Below are 15,099 nucleotides of genomic sequence, written 5' to 3' on the forward strand. Positions count from 1 at the left end.
GCGGATCACGAGGTCAGGAGATCGAGACCATCCTGGCTAACGTGGCGAAACCCCCGTCTCCACTAAAAATACAAAAAAAAAATTAGCCGGGCGTGGTGGCAGGCACCTGTAGTCCCAGCTACTCGAGAGGCTAAGGCAGGAGAATGGCATGAACCTGGGAGGCGGAGGTTGCAGTGAGTCGAGATCGCACCACTGCACTCCAGCCTGGGGGATACAGCGAGACTCCGCCTCGAAAAAAAAAAAAAAAAACAGGAGTGATCATTAGATAAGTTCCTTATTGTTTTACCAAATAAGCACGTATTACGTAAACATGGTGTGTTAGTTTTAAAGAAAAACGAAAAATTTTGTATAATGTAACCACACTATTACAAGTATCTTTTCTGTCTGGCTTATCTCACTCAACTTTATGTATGTGAGATTCAACCACATCAATTCACACAGCTCTAATTCACTGACTTTCACTGCTGTATAATATTCATTGTAGGGATGTGCAACTATTTATTCAGTCTACTGTTGATGGGTTATCTCCGCATTTTAACTATTATAAAAAAATAAGATTGCTGGGTCACAGGAAATTAATGTGCTTTTCTCTGATGATCAGTGAAACTGAGTACATTTTCACATGTTTATCGGCCATTTGGTTGTCCCTTTTCATAAGTGCTCGCTCAAGTTGTTTGCCTTTTTTCTACTGGCTTGTCAATTCTTTACTAATTGATTTGTAATTCTTTGTATACTCTGGATATAAGCCCTTTGTAGGATTCATGTGTTACAAATAGTTTCTCCTACTCTAGGGGTTGGCTTTTCATCTCTTTATCTTTTAATTAGATAAATGTGCTTGAATTTATCAACCTCTTCCACCCCCATTATGGTCAGTGCTTTTCTGTGTGTGTCCTGTTTAAGAAATCTTTCCGGCCGGGCACAGTGGCTCACGCCTGTAATCCCAGCACTTCGGGAGGCCGAGGCGGGTGGATCACGAGGTCAGGAGAGCGAGACCATCCTGGCTAACACAGTGAAACCCCGTCTCTACTAAAAATACAAAAATTAGCCGGGCGTGGCGGCATGCACCTGTAGTCCCAGCTGCTGGGGAGGCTGAGGCAGGAGACCGCGTGAACCCGGGAGGCGGAGCTTGCAGTGAGCCGAGATCACGCCACTGCACTCCAGCCTGGGTGGCTGAGTGAGACTCCATCTCAAAAAAAAAAAAAAAAAAAAAATCTTTCCGTATTCCGCCAGGCGCGGTGGCTCATTCGTATAATCCCAGCAATTTGGAAGGCCAAGGCGGGCAGATCACAAGGTCAGGAGTTTGAGACCATCCTGGCTAACATGGTGAAACTCCGTCTCTACTAAAAATACAAAAAAAAAATTAACTGCGCATAGTGTTGGGCGCCTGTAGTCCCAGCTACTCAGAAGGCTGAGGCAGGAGAATCACTTGAACCCATGAGACGGAGGTTGCAGTGAGCCAAGATCGGCCACTGCACTCCAGCCTGGGCGACAGAGCGAGACTCGTCTGAAAAAAAAAAACATGGCAAGTGTCGGGCATGGTGGCTCACGCCTGTAATCTCAGCACCCTGGGAGGCATAGGTGGGCAGATCACTTGAGCTCAGGAGATCAAGACCAGCCTGGACAACATGGCAAGACCCTATCTCTACAAAAAATATGAAAATTAGCTGGCCATGGGGCCCTGCACCTGTAGTCTCCACTACTCGAGAGGCTAAGGCAGAAGGATTGCTTACACCTGAGAGGTCCAGGCTGCAGTGAGCCAAGATCATGCCATTGCACTCCAGCCTGGGCAAGAGAGCAAGACCCTGTCTCAAAAAAAAAAAAAAAAAAAAAAAGATGAAATTTTTGAGGCAAAATTTCAGAAGCAAGAGAACCACAGAGAGGGTAAACACTAAACTCTGATTATAAACTCTACTCTGGCCTGGGTGCAGTGGCTCACATCTGTAATCCTAACACTTTGGGAGGCAGAGGTGGGTGGATTGCTCGAGCTCGAGTTCGTGACCAGCCTAGACAACGTCATAAAACCTTGTCTGTACAAGAAATACAAAAATATTAGCTGAGCACAGTGGCTTGTGCCTGTAGTCCCAGCTACTCAGGAGGTTGAGGTGGGAGGACTGCTTGAGCCCAGGAGGTTGTGGCTACAATGAGCCATGATCATGCCACTGCACTCCAGCCTGGGCGACTGATCAAGACTCTGTCTCAAAAATAAATATAAATAAATAAATAAATAAATAAATAAATAAATAAATTATATAAATAAATAAAATAAAAATTTGTCTATTGGCTGGATGCAGTGGTTCATGCCTATATAGTCTCAGCACTTTGGGAGGCTGGGGCAGGAGGATCACTTGAACCCAGGAGTTCGAGTCTGCAGTGAACTATGTGCCACTGCACTCCAGCTCCAGCCTGGTTGACAGAACAAGACACTGTCTCAAAAAAAAAAAAGAAAGCTAAAGTAATACAGAAGAACAAAGATATTTGACATCAGGAAGATGTAACAATTATATCCATACAAGGCCTTTGGAAACAGACTGATAAGAGTTTGAATCTTGGCTCTGAAATAAACTTGCCTTAAGCAAGCAACTTAGTATCTCTGAGCCCTTATCTATAAATTAATTAAGCGTATTACCTACAACTCATAAATGTTATACGGATATTTTTTAATTTATACCAACCACACAAACCCATATTATGAGGATTTTAAAAGGTAACATAGCTGGGCGCAGTAGCTCATGCCTGTAATCCTAGCAGTTTGGAAGGCTGAGGCGGGTGGATCACCTGAGGTCAGGAGTTTGAGACCAGCCTGGCCAACATGGCAAAACCCCATCTCTACTAAAAATACAAAAATTAGCCGGGTGTGGTGGCAGGTGCCTATAATGCCAGCTACTCAGGAGGCTGAGGCAGGAGAACTGCTTGAACACGGTGGGACGGAAGTTGCAGTGAAGCCGAGATATGCCACTTCACTCCGGCCTGGGCAAAAGAGCAAAACTCTGTCTCAAAAAAATAAATAAATAAATAACATAAAGGTGTCCATAAACACAGTATGAACACATAATAGATGTTCTGTCCAGTAACTATCCTTTGAACATTATTATCATAACCACCACTTTGAGATTCCAAATAGTCTTACCTCTGAGGCTGGGCTGGAGTTTTTCTTGATATGGCTGCCTCAACTTCCAGGGAAGAATAAGCGTTTGATGGAATGGATTGTTCCACAAGATTTTCTTTTTCTGCCTCTTTGTAGTAAGTGTTGTCAACTGCGGGAGACCAAAAGCTAGTCAGCACTCAAATCCCAAGGAAAATAACTGGAGATGAGCCACACACACACACACACACACACACACACACACACACACACACACACCACACACACACACACACACACACACACACACACACACACACACACACACCATCTAAGCCACAGAATGCTTAGTTCCAGTTAAATCTCATACAGAAGACCAGTTTACAAAAGCTACTTTGGTTGAAACAGAAATGATGTATCCAGGGCTTGCCTATTTGCCAGCCTAAGGTACTAACTTTAAAAAAAGCATCCCAAACACAATTTCATGACATTTCAGGTCACTGATAAAGATAAAATTCTGAAAGCTTCCATAAAGAAGAAAAAAAATCACTTACGAAGTAAGGAAAATTAGATAAGCACTGAATTTTTCATCAGCAATACATAAAAATAGAAGATAAAGGAACAATGTCTTTAGAGTAGTGGTAAAAAATAATTTGCAATCTATAATGCTGTATTAAGATAAACTTTCAATTGTATATGAAAGTGGAACAATGCCATTTTCAAATATGTGAGAACTCAAAGTTTTCCTCTCCTGCACTAATTTAAGAAAGTTTCCTGAGGATGCACTCCCACATAATGAAGGAGTATATCCAGAAGAAAGTTATAAGGTCCAGGAAACAAAGCAGCAAAGATAGTAAAAATAATGTTCTCCCAAAAAAGCAGTAATAACTTCCAAGGATCACTGTCCAATATGAAGCAAGATAAAGTGTGGCAGAAATTTAAGAAATTGATAAAGTTTAAAGAAAAGCAAATCCACTGATCTCTTGATGTCAGAATCATCTTTATGTGGCTCAGGGGTTGTGACAATACAACCAAAGATAGCCAAAGAGAACCAAGAAGGGATGCAACTGCATCACAGTTACTGATCTGGCATTGAACAATATTTACGTAATCATAACATTGTAAATACTGCTGATATAATCATACTATCAGGCATTATGAATGTAACCACAGCACAAGTTAAAATAGTGAGTTAAAACAGCTACTGGGAAGACTGAGGCAGGAAGATCACTTGAGCCTAGGATTTTGAGACCAGCTTGGGAAACACAGTGAGATCCCACCTGTAAAACAAAATATAAAAACAAACAACAACAACAACAATAAAACCAGTTGTTTGTTTGAGAAAAAGGACGGGGGTAGGGATGAGAAGAGGAAGGGGTTATTTTAACATAAACTCTAAGTATTGTGATGTTACCATGGCCATGTTTTACTTTGATAAACTTTTTTTTTTTTTTTACTTTTCAAATATTATATAAATAGAGATGGGGGTCTCACTATATTGCCCAGGCTGGTCTCAAACTCCTGGGCTCGATCAATCCTCTCATCTTGGCCTCCCAAAGTACTGGGATTACAGGCATGAACTACAAGCCCAGCCTTGATAAACATTTTTAACGAAATAGAAAAAAAGTGTTATGGGAACACTGAGAAAGTTAGCCAGACATGGTGGAGTGTGCCTGTAGTCCCAGTTACTCAGGAGGCTGAGGCAAGAGGATCACTTGAGCCCAGGAGGTCAAGGCTGCAGGGAACTGTGATCATGCCACTGCTCTATAGATAGGGTGACACACTGAGACCCTGTCTGCAAAAAAAAACAAAAACAAAAAAACAAAACAGAATAAGAAACAAGTAAAGGCTTCATGGAAGAAACAGCACTTAATCACATAGCATATGAACTGACTCCTGATAAAGGAATTAAACTGCAACAAGATGACAGGGAAGAAAAGATAGGCCATGAAAACATAGTTTAGGCATTATTCATTTCAGAGAACAATCATTTGGTTCATCTCCTAAAGAAATATTTTTGGGGCGGAGAGACTCACACACACACACACACAAAATAATAGCATAGCATGTCAAGGCTAAAATAGATGCATTTATTCCAATTAAAATGCAGCAACAATAATATCAAATAATAAAGCAAGATCCAATTATATGCTGTCTACAAAAAATGCACTTTAAGGCCGGGTGCGGTGGCTCAAGCCTGTAATCCCAGCACTTTGGGAGGCTGAGGCGGGCGGATCACGAGGTCAGGAGATCGAGACCATCCTGGCTAACACGGTGAAACCCCGTCTCTACTAAAAATACAAAAAATTAGCCGGGCGTGGTGGTGGGCACCTGTAGTCCCAGCTACTCGGAGAGGCTGAGGCAGGAGAATGGCGTGAACCCGGGAGGCGGAGCTTGCAGTGAGCCGAGATCGCGCCACTGCACTCCAGCCTGGGCAACAGAGCAAGACTCCGTCTCAAAAAAAAAAAAAAAAAAAAAAAAAATGCACTTTAAATATAGACATACCATGCTAAAACCAATCAAAAGAAAACTAGAGTGGCTATATTAATACCAGGCAAAGTAGGTTTCAGAGCACAGAATTTCAATGGGGATAAAGAAGATCATTTCAAACTGTTAAAGTGGGGCCAGGCACGGTGGCTCAACCTGTAATCCCAGAACTTTGGAAGGCTGAAGTGTGTGGAGCACTTGAGCCCAGGAGTTCAAAACCAGCCTAGGCAACATGGCAAAATCCTGTCTCTACAAAAAATACAAAAACTAGCTGGGCATGGTAGTAGCATCTGTGGCCCCAGCTACTCAAGAGGCTGAGGTAAGAGGATCACCTGTGCCCAGGAGGTAGAGGCTGCAGTGAGGCGTGATTGCTCCACTGCAGTCCAGCCTGGGTCACAGAGTGAGACTCTGTCTCAAAAATATATACATATATATGTACATATATATACACATACATATATATATGCTTGCATATATATATATATTTGCATATATATATATATATATATACATACATACACGTGTGTATGTGTGTGTGTGTATATATATGTATATAATTTTTTGTTTGTTTTTGAGATGGAGTCTTGCTCTATCGCCCAGGCTGGAGTACAGTGGCATGATCTTGGCTCACTGCAACCTCCACCTCCCAGGTTTCAGCGATTCTCCTACCTCAGCCTCCCGAGTAGCTGGGACTACAGGTGCACACCACCACACCCGGGTAATTTTTGTATTTTTTGGTAGAGACAGGGTTTCGCCATATTGGCCAGGCTGGTCTCAAACTCCTGACCTTGTGATCTGCCCACCTCAGCCTCCCAAAGTGCTTATCCAACCAATAAATAAATATATATACATATATATATATATATATATATATATTTATATTCAACATGACATAACAATCCTAAACATTTATGCATCTAATAGTAGCTTCAAACTATATGAAGCAAAAATTATAAAGATAAAGAGACAAATCCATCAAATCCATAATTACAGTCTGAGATTTCACTACCTCTCTCTAATTGATGGAACAAATGGAAAGAAAAATTAGTAAGAATACAACAGCCATAAATAATGTATAAGCAGGACAGGCGCAGTAGCTCAAGCCTGCAATCCCAGCACTTTCGGAGGCCGAGGCAGGTAGATCACCTGAGGTCAGGAGTTCAAGACCAGCCTGGCCAAAATGGTGAAACCCCCATCTCTATTAAACATACAAAAATTAACTAGGGGTAGTGGCAGATGCCTGTAATCCCAGCTACTCCAGAGGCTAAGGCAGGAGAATCACTTGAACCCGGGGGGCGGAAGTTGCGGTGACCCAAGATCACGCCACTGCACTCCAGCCTGGGCAACAAGAGTGAGACTCTGTCTCAAGAAAAAAAATCCTAAGATTCACATGGAACCACAAAAGACCCCATATAGCCAAACCAATCCTATGCAAAGAGAACAAAGCTGAAGGCATCAAACTACGAGCCTTCAAAATACATTACAAAGCTATAGTAACCATAACAGCATGGTACCAGCATAAAAACAGACACACAGACAAATGGAATAGGATAGAGAACCCAGGAACAAATCCACGTATTTATGGCCAACTGATTTTTGACAACAGCACCAAGAACATTCCTTGGGGAGGGGACAGTCTTTTCAATAAATGGTGCTAGCTTTGGGAGGCTGAAGTGGTAGGATTGTTTAAGCCCAGGAATTCTGAGACAAGCCTAGGCAATAGAGTGAGACCTCATCTCTAAAATAAAATTTAAATTTGAAAAATCAAAAAATGGTGCTGATCAAACTAGATATTTAAATGCAGAAAAATGAAACTAGATACCTATTTCTTACCATATACAAAAATCAACTCAAAATGGATTAAAGACTAATATGTAAGACCTTAAACTATGAAACAACTAAAAACACAGGGGAGGCCAAGGGCGGTGGTTCATGACTCTAATCCCAGCACTTTGGGAGGCCGAGGTGGGAGGATCACTTGAAGTCAGGAGTTCAAGACCAGCCTGGCCGACATCATGAAACCCCATCTCTACTAAAAATACAAAAATTAGCTGGGTGTGGTGGTGCGTGCCTGTAGTCCCAACTACTTGGGGGGCTGGGGCAGGAGGATCACTTGAACCTGGGAGACGGAGGTTGCGGTGAGCCGAGATCGTACTACTGCACTCCAGCCTGGGCGACGGAGTGAGACTCTGTCTCAAAAATAAATAAATAAAGTAATAAAATAAAAACATAGATGAAATACTTTAGGACATGGTTCTGGGCAAAGATCCTATGAACATGGCCTCAAAAGCACAGGCAACAAAAGCAAAAGTAGACAAATGGGATTATATTAAATTTAAAACTTTCTGCATAGCAGAGGAAACAATCAACAGAGTGAAGAGACAACTAAAGAATGGGAGAAAATATTTGCTAACCATTCAAGAAAGGACTAATATCCAGAATACACAAGGAACTCAAATAACTCAACAGCTGGACAAACGAGCTGAATAAACGTCTCTCAAAAGAACACATACAAATGGCAAACAGGTATGTGAAAAAATGCTCAACATCACTAATCATCAGAGAAATGCAAATTAAAAATCACAGTGAGATATCCTTTCATCCCAGTTAGAATGGACACTATGAAAAATACTAAAAATTTCTCTGCATCCCTGAGGATGCAGAGAAAGGAGAACTCTTATATATTGGTAGTAGTAAAGTCCATTAGTACAGCTATTATGGAAAACAGTATGGAGGCTCCCCCAAAAATTAAAAATATAATTACCATATGATCCAGCAATCCCACTACTGGCTATATATCCAAAAAGAAGGAAATCAGTACATCGAAGAGATATCTATGTGCACTCCTATGTTTATTACAGCACTATTTACAATAGTCAAGATACGGAATCAACTGAAGTATCCATCAACAGATGAACAGATAAAATGTGGCATATATATACAATGGAATACTATTTAGCCATAAAGAAGAATGAAATTCTGTCATTCATGGCAACATGGATGAACCTGAAGGACATTATGTTAAGTCAGGCATAGAAAGATAAATATCGACCAGGCACAGTGGCTCACGCCTTAATCCCAGCACTTTGGGAGACCGAGGTGGGCGGATCACAAGGTCAGGAGTTCGAGACCAGCCTGGCCAATATGGTGAAACCCTGTCTCTACTAAAAATACAAAAATTAGCCGGACATGCTGGTGGGCGCCTGTAATCCCAGCTACTTGGGCAGCTGAGGCAGGAGAATCACTTGAACCTGGGTGGCGGAGGTTACAGTGAGCCAAGACTATACCACTGCACTCCAGCCTGGACAACAGGGTGAGACGCCAGTCTCAAAAAAAAAAAAAAAAATTGAGGGAGGGAGGTGAGAGTAGTCATATGGTGTGATGGAGACCAGTTTCAGATTTACCCACACAATACTTTTCAAATGTTCTAAACTGATAGGATGATGGTTGCACAACTCTGTGAATATACTTAAAAACACTGAAATGTTTAAGTAAGTGAATCATATGATGTGTGAGTTAAATCTAAATACAGCTGTTTTTTTCAAAAGAATCAATTTCAAGAGGGATTTTATGACCTCTTAAAGAATGCCTCTTATGTTCTAACCAAACAGACAATATTCTGCAGATCTAGTACGCACCAGTTTAAATGTCAATCATCTTTTACACTTGATCTTAGACACAAGGCCGAGAAGTGATCCATCATCTTTTAAAATCAGATACATAACTCAAAGAATTCTTGTACAATGGCAAGCAGTACAGTCTTCTTTCTTGCTGTTTTATTTCTCACCCAGACCCAGGTTAGGTTACATTAAATCTTGTCACAAAAAGAAAACAGTTACGTATCTGGCAATAAAATTCTACGTTAGCCCCCGGGAACAGTAGCTCACACCTATAATCCCAGCACTTTGGGAAGCTGAGGCAGGAAGATCACTTGAAGCCCGGAGGTCAAGACCAGCTTGGCTAGCAAAGACTCCTCTACTAAAATTTTTTAAAAATCAGCCAGGCGTGGTGGTGAGCACCTGTAGTCCCAGTTACTAAGAGCTCAGGAGTTTGAGGCTGCAGTGAGCTATGACTGTGCCACTGTACTCCACCAGCCTGGGTGACAGAACCAGACCCCATCTTAAAAAAAAAAAAAAAAAAAAAAAAAAATTCTGTGTTAGCTTAAGCTCCAAGAGATTTTTTAAGTGTAGCACATCATTAGTTTTACATTCATCATGAAATGAATTAGCCCATTTCACCAATAATAAACAAAGAGATAGAGCATTTAGGTAATTTTCCCAGATCCTCAGGCTTCTAAAACACTGTCCCACCATTCTACCAAGGAGCTTTTTTCTAAGATGTTTTCTTACCTGGTTTCAAAGGTGTGACAATAGCTTGCTGAAGATTAGCCTTTCTCAAAGGAGTTTTGCCCTGAAAAAGCCCCCCAGTTCCATTCTTCCCCAGTAACTTATTCTCCAAATTGGCCTTCTCCTCTGTGAAAAGGGAAGATCATCATTGTCCAATCAGCAAGGAAGCAAAACAAATCACTATCACGCACTTAAAATGCAAACTAAAGCTCCCTACCAGTACACTTCCAACTCATGCGGCAAGTACAAGCAAAGTTCTAGCAATCAAAAGAAAAAGCACACATTACACATCAGAGATAGACTATAAAAACAATCACTAAAAACTGGCAACGTTGAACAATGTATTATAAAAAAGGAAAATTACAGATTCTGCATTGTGAATAACTCCTTATCTTTGTTTGGTACACATTTAGAATCATACAAGTATGAACTGGCTTTATCTACTCCCTAAATGTATCATGTTCCTCTTAAAGAAAACTGTAACCAGCCGGGCACGGTGGCTCACGCCTATAATCCCAGCACTTCGGGAGGCCGAGGCAGGCGGGTCACGAGGTCAGGAGATCGAGACTTGTCTTAGCCAACATGGTGAAACCCCGTCTCTACTAAAATACAAAAAATTAGCCAGGCGTGGTGTCACATGCCCTTAATCCCAGCTACTTGGGAACCTGAGGCAGGGGAATCGCTTGAACCCGGGAGGTGGAGGTTGCAGTAAGCTGAGACCGCGCCACTGCACTACAGCCTGGCGACAGAGCAAGACTCCATCTCAAAGAAAAAAAAAAAAACGAAAGAAAACTGTAACCATCAAAAACTGTAGGGCTTACAAGAGATACTGTATAGTCTTACAGAGTTTCCTCCTCACTGGGGTGGTGGGGGGAATAAAGGGTGTGTGAGGGTAGAGCAGAGCTAGGTTCTCTCAAGAAATTTTATCTTATATTTTACTGTGCCCAGAAGTCAGTACAAAGCAGTGAAGGGTCTGTTTTACCAACAGCCTACTGATAGTTTCAGGAATGCAATGAGACACAGCAATAACTACCCTGTGCATATACATTCTGATTGCAACTGTGTAGAAAGATGTGACTATTTATTTGGGAAAGAAATTGGAAAGTAATATATTAAAACTGAGATAGTTTTGTTAGCCAAAAGAACTCTGGCAAAAACAAAAAGAAAAATAAATAAATAAAAATTTTTTAAAACTAAGGTAGTTTTGGAAAAATAGTGGGGTTTTTTTCTTCCAAATTGTATTTAACAGTATTCTTAAGCTAATCTTTTCTTTTTTATTTTTATTTTTATTATTATTTTTTTTTTGAGATGGAGTCTCGCTCTGTCACCCAGGCTGGAGTGCAGTGGCGCAATCTCGGCTCACTGCAAGCTCCGCCTCCCGGGTTCACGCCATTCTCCTGCCTCAGCCTCTCCGAGTAGCTGGGACTACAGGCGCCCGCCACCACGCCCGGCTAATTTTTTTTGTATTTTTAGTAGAGACGGGGTTTCACTGTGGTCTCGATCTCCTGACCTCGTGATCCGCCCGCCTCGGCCTCCCAAAGTGCTGGGATTACAAGCGTGAGCCACCGCGCCCGGCCCTTTTCTTTTTTATTTTAAAGAAAAGCTTAGAAAAAGAAATCCTCAGACAGCCCAGCCATTTCCTTAGGGTTCCAGTGAAGTAAGGGCATGGGGAAGATCACTGCAGGACAGCTGGCCCTTCTATTTACCCTTCCTCCCACACCACTTCCAACAGACAACTCCTCTCAGGATCCCCACTACATGCCATTAAAGTCCTTTTCCAAAAGAATGGCACCTGCCAACACATTTGGACAGTGCACTATACAGATAAGTACAGCTGCAATGGACTCACTTCTGTTCCTCACCACATATTGATAGTGATTTCTCCCGATAAGGAGGATGGAGACATGAGAGAAAGAATCAAAGGGGCCTCAACACCTAGTCTCAGATATTATTTCAAAGTAATGTAAAAATGTAACCACATTCTTACTTACTGTTGGCCAAGCAATACTGTTTCTGGGAATGGGTTCTTAGTAGCATAATCCTTCCATTTAAAAACGAATTGAGGGCCGGGAGCAGTGGCTCACGCCTGTCATCCCAGCACTTTGGGAGGCTGAGGTGGGTGGATCACCTGAGGTCAAGAGTTCAAGACCAGCCTGGCCAACATGGCAAAACACCGTCTCTACTAAAAATACAAAAATTAGTCAGGCATGCTGGTGGGCGCCTGTAATCCCAGCTACTTGGGCGGCAGAGGCAGAACTGCTTGAACAAGAGTGGCGGAGGTTACAGTGAGCCGAGATTGTACCACTGCACTCCAGCCTGGGCAACAGAGCAAGACTACAGCCTCAAAAAAAAAAAAAAAAAAAAAAAATGAATTGAGGGAGGGGTGGCAGGAGGGAGGTGAGGGTAATTATAAAAGAGCAATATAAGAGATCCTTGTGATACCAGAACTGTTCAATATCTTGACTGTGATGGTAGATACATAAACCAACACAGGTGATAAAACCACAGAGAACTTAATACACATACAAGTAAAACTGCAGAAATCTGAGTAAAACTGGTAGATTGTATGAATGTCAATATCCTAGCTGTGCTATAATCTATGCCTAATGATAGTAGAGAAAGTTTTTATGTGGCTGTCATCACTACAGACATATTTGAGCATGGAGTTTTGTTGAACACTGGTTCATCTGAACTTTCCCATATGTCCCTAAAGCTTAAATCTGCCATTCTGAACTACAAAACAACATATACTTTGTACTTACAATCCATTCCCCAAATACTGGGCATTTCAATTATTCCCATAATATCATGGATGACAGAATGTCTTGGTGCAGAAAGAAGTTGATATTTTAGTTCTTTTCTTGCAACCCCTTCTATTATTGAAAGGTCTTCAGCACAAAGCAAGCCAATAATCCTTAAAATAGCCAGAGAAAGCAGGCACTTACCAAACCATGAATCTATGTTTTGAGTATCTCCTTCATCATCCAAGGACGAAAAATTGATGAAGTCCGAGGGGGCATCATAGGAATAAGAGCTTTTAACTTGTGACATTGTCTCCCACTTAGCGCAGAAGAGCAGGTTTTTCCCAGTATTTGTACCACTTTTCTCAGCAGGTCACCTTCTGAGGAAAGAAATGGTTGCACATAAATCTAAGTAAATTCCCATCATTACTTTGGTTTTACTACCACATTTGTAATTTTGCAAACCACGTAGAATTTACTGAAAATAGCCTTACTTTGTCCAATCAACCTAAACATTAGTTTTTCAGGTAACTTAAAGATACTCCTTGAGGTAAATATGTTTGGAATTAGAAAGAAGTGGGCCAGACACAGTGGCTCACGTCTGTAATCCCAGCATTTTGGGAGGTGGGAGGACCACATGAGACCAGGAGTCCAAGTCCAGCCTACAAAACATAGACCCTGTTTCTAAATAAATTAAAAGTATCTGTAAATATAACAGTTGACCCTGTCTCTAAAAAGATAAAAATTATCTGTAAGTAGTTGACCCTATCTCTAAAAAAATAAAAATTATCTTTAAGTAATCAGCAAATATAAAAAAAACCAAAAAGAAAAAATTGAAATTAAAAATAAATTTTAGGCCAGGCACAGTGGCTCACGCCTGTAAACCCAGCACTTCAAGAGGCTGAGACGGGTGGATCACCTGAGGTCAGGAGTTCAAGACCAGCCCGACCAACATGGCAAAACCTCATCTCTACTTAAAAAATACAAAAAATTAGCTGGGCATGGTAGCAGGCACCTGTAATTCCAGCTACTCGGGAGGGTGAGGCAGGAGAATCGCTTGAACCTGGGAGGTGAAAGTTGCAGTGAGCTGAGATCGTGCCATTGCATTCCAGCCTGGGCAAGAAGAGCAAAACTCTGTCTCAAAAAAAATAATAATAAATAAAAATAAAATAAATAAATAAATTTTCTAAATGTTTTTTAAAAGAGGCAAAGTTTGGTAAGTATCTACACTGTGCTAGGTGTTTTACATTCACCATGTCATTATTTTCCCTCAATTTACCATTTTCTCATTTCTAGCCTCCTCTAGCCCAATTTATTCTCTCTGCCCTGAGTAACCCAATTTCTAAAATACACCACTAATTTTTATGCCTATGAACCAAAATCTTATCCATCATTCAAAGTCCAGTTCAAATCTCTATGAACTCTTTCCCAATTTCCACCTATCATATCAAATTGTTGCCTCTCCAAAGCCAACCATGCTGTTTATATCTCCACTGTAACACTTATCATCCAATTTTATATTAACTATGTAAATGTCTCTCCCAGTAGACTCGAAGTTCCTAAAAACAAAGATAGATTTTACTCACTTGTGTATACCTCATCCATCCACCCATCCATCAAGGTGCTTAACACAGTGCATTATACATAGTAAGAGCTCAACACAGTTTTGTCAAATGTAAGTTGTCTTTTCTTAGAAATATTCTCAAAAAATACTATTTCTGAGTATAAATACGACAACTTTGAAATACACATAAGAGTCACAACACGCAGCACAGGAACAGAAGCAAGGATAAGGGAACAAGTTAAATAGGCCCCTCCCTACTCCTGCATACGAAGTTTTGCACTCTATCCTGTGGAAACCTGTGAAGGTTTAAAGTTAGCTCCTACTCAAGCCCAATCTAGTTAATAAAATAGCTGAAAGTAATCTGATAAATAGCCTAAAGGCCACACTCACTGGCCAATAATTTGCCGATGAAACCCAATGAGCCATTTGTCTTTTTTTTTTTTGAGATGGAGTCTCACTCTGTCCCCCAGGCTAGAGTGCAGTGGCATGATCCCAGCTCACCACAACCTCCGCCTTCTGGGTTCAAGCAGTTCTCCTGCCTCAGTCTCTAGTAGCTGGAATTACAGGCGCCCACAGCCACACCTGGCTAATTTTTTGTTTTTAGTAGAGATGGGATTTCACCATGTTGGCCAGGCTGGTCTCAAACTCCTGACCTCAAGTGATCCACCCACCTCGGCCTCCCAAGTGTGAGCCACTGCGCCCGGCCAGCCATTTGTTTTCATCCAGGGAACGACATGTACTTAAAAGTATCTGTATCTTAGAAGGGAGGTAGATGCCAGTAATCACTTGAATAAATGTTTATTTAAATTAATACCTTTCCAGTGGGGCGCGGTAGCTCACGCCTGTAATCCCAGCACTTTGAGAGGCCAGGGCGGATGG

The 15,099-nt window shown here is 41.4% G+C and overlaps 1 protein-coding gene across 3 annotated transcripts in view; it reads right to left on the bottom strand.

The window, feature by feature from the left end:
- TPX2 (TPX2 microtubule nucleation factor) overlaps window positions 1-15,099 on the bottom strand; it is a 62,164-nt gene that overhangs the window by 32,380 nt on the left and 14,685 nt on the right. For 2 of the 3 annotated variants that reach the window (XM_032143011.2, XM_032143012.2), the window contains exons 3-5: window positions 12,861-13,036; window positions 9,919-10,041; window positions 3,128-3,254 (exon numbers count right to left, since the gene is read on the bottom strand). In XM_032143011.2, the coding sequence (XP_031998902.1) occupies window positions 3,128-3,254; window positions 9,919-10,041; window positions 12,861-12,966 (356 nt within the window). In that variant the 5' untranslated portion in view covers window positions 12,967-13,036. Of the gene's footprint in view, window positions 1-3,127; window positions 3,255-9,918; window positions 10,042-10,132; window positions 10,167-12,860; window positions 13,037-15,099 lie in introns of those variants that run through there. The other variant, XM_058432718.1, reaches the window with a different exon arrangement.

Source organism: Hylobates moloch, unplaced genomic scaffold (genome assembly GCF_009828535.3).
Source record: "Hylobates moloch isolate HMO894 unplaced genomic scaffold, HMol_V3 SCAFFOLD_21, whole genome shotgun sequence".
NCBI lineage: Eukaryota > Metazoa > Chordata > Mammalia > Primates > Hylobatidae > Hylobates > Hylobates moloch.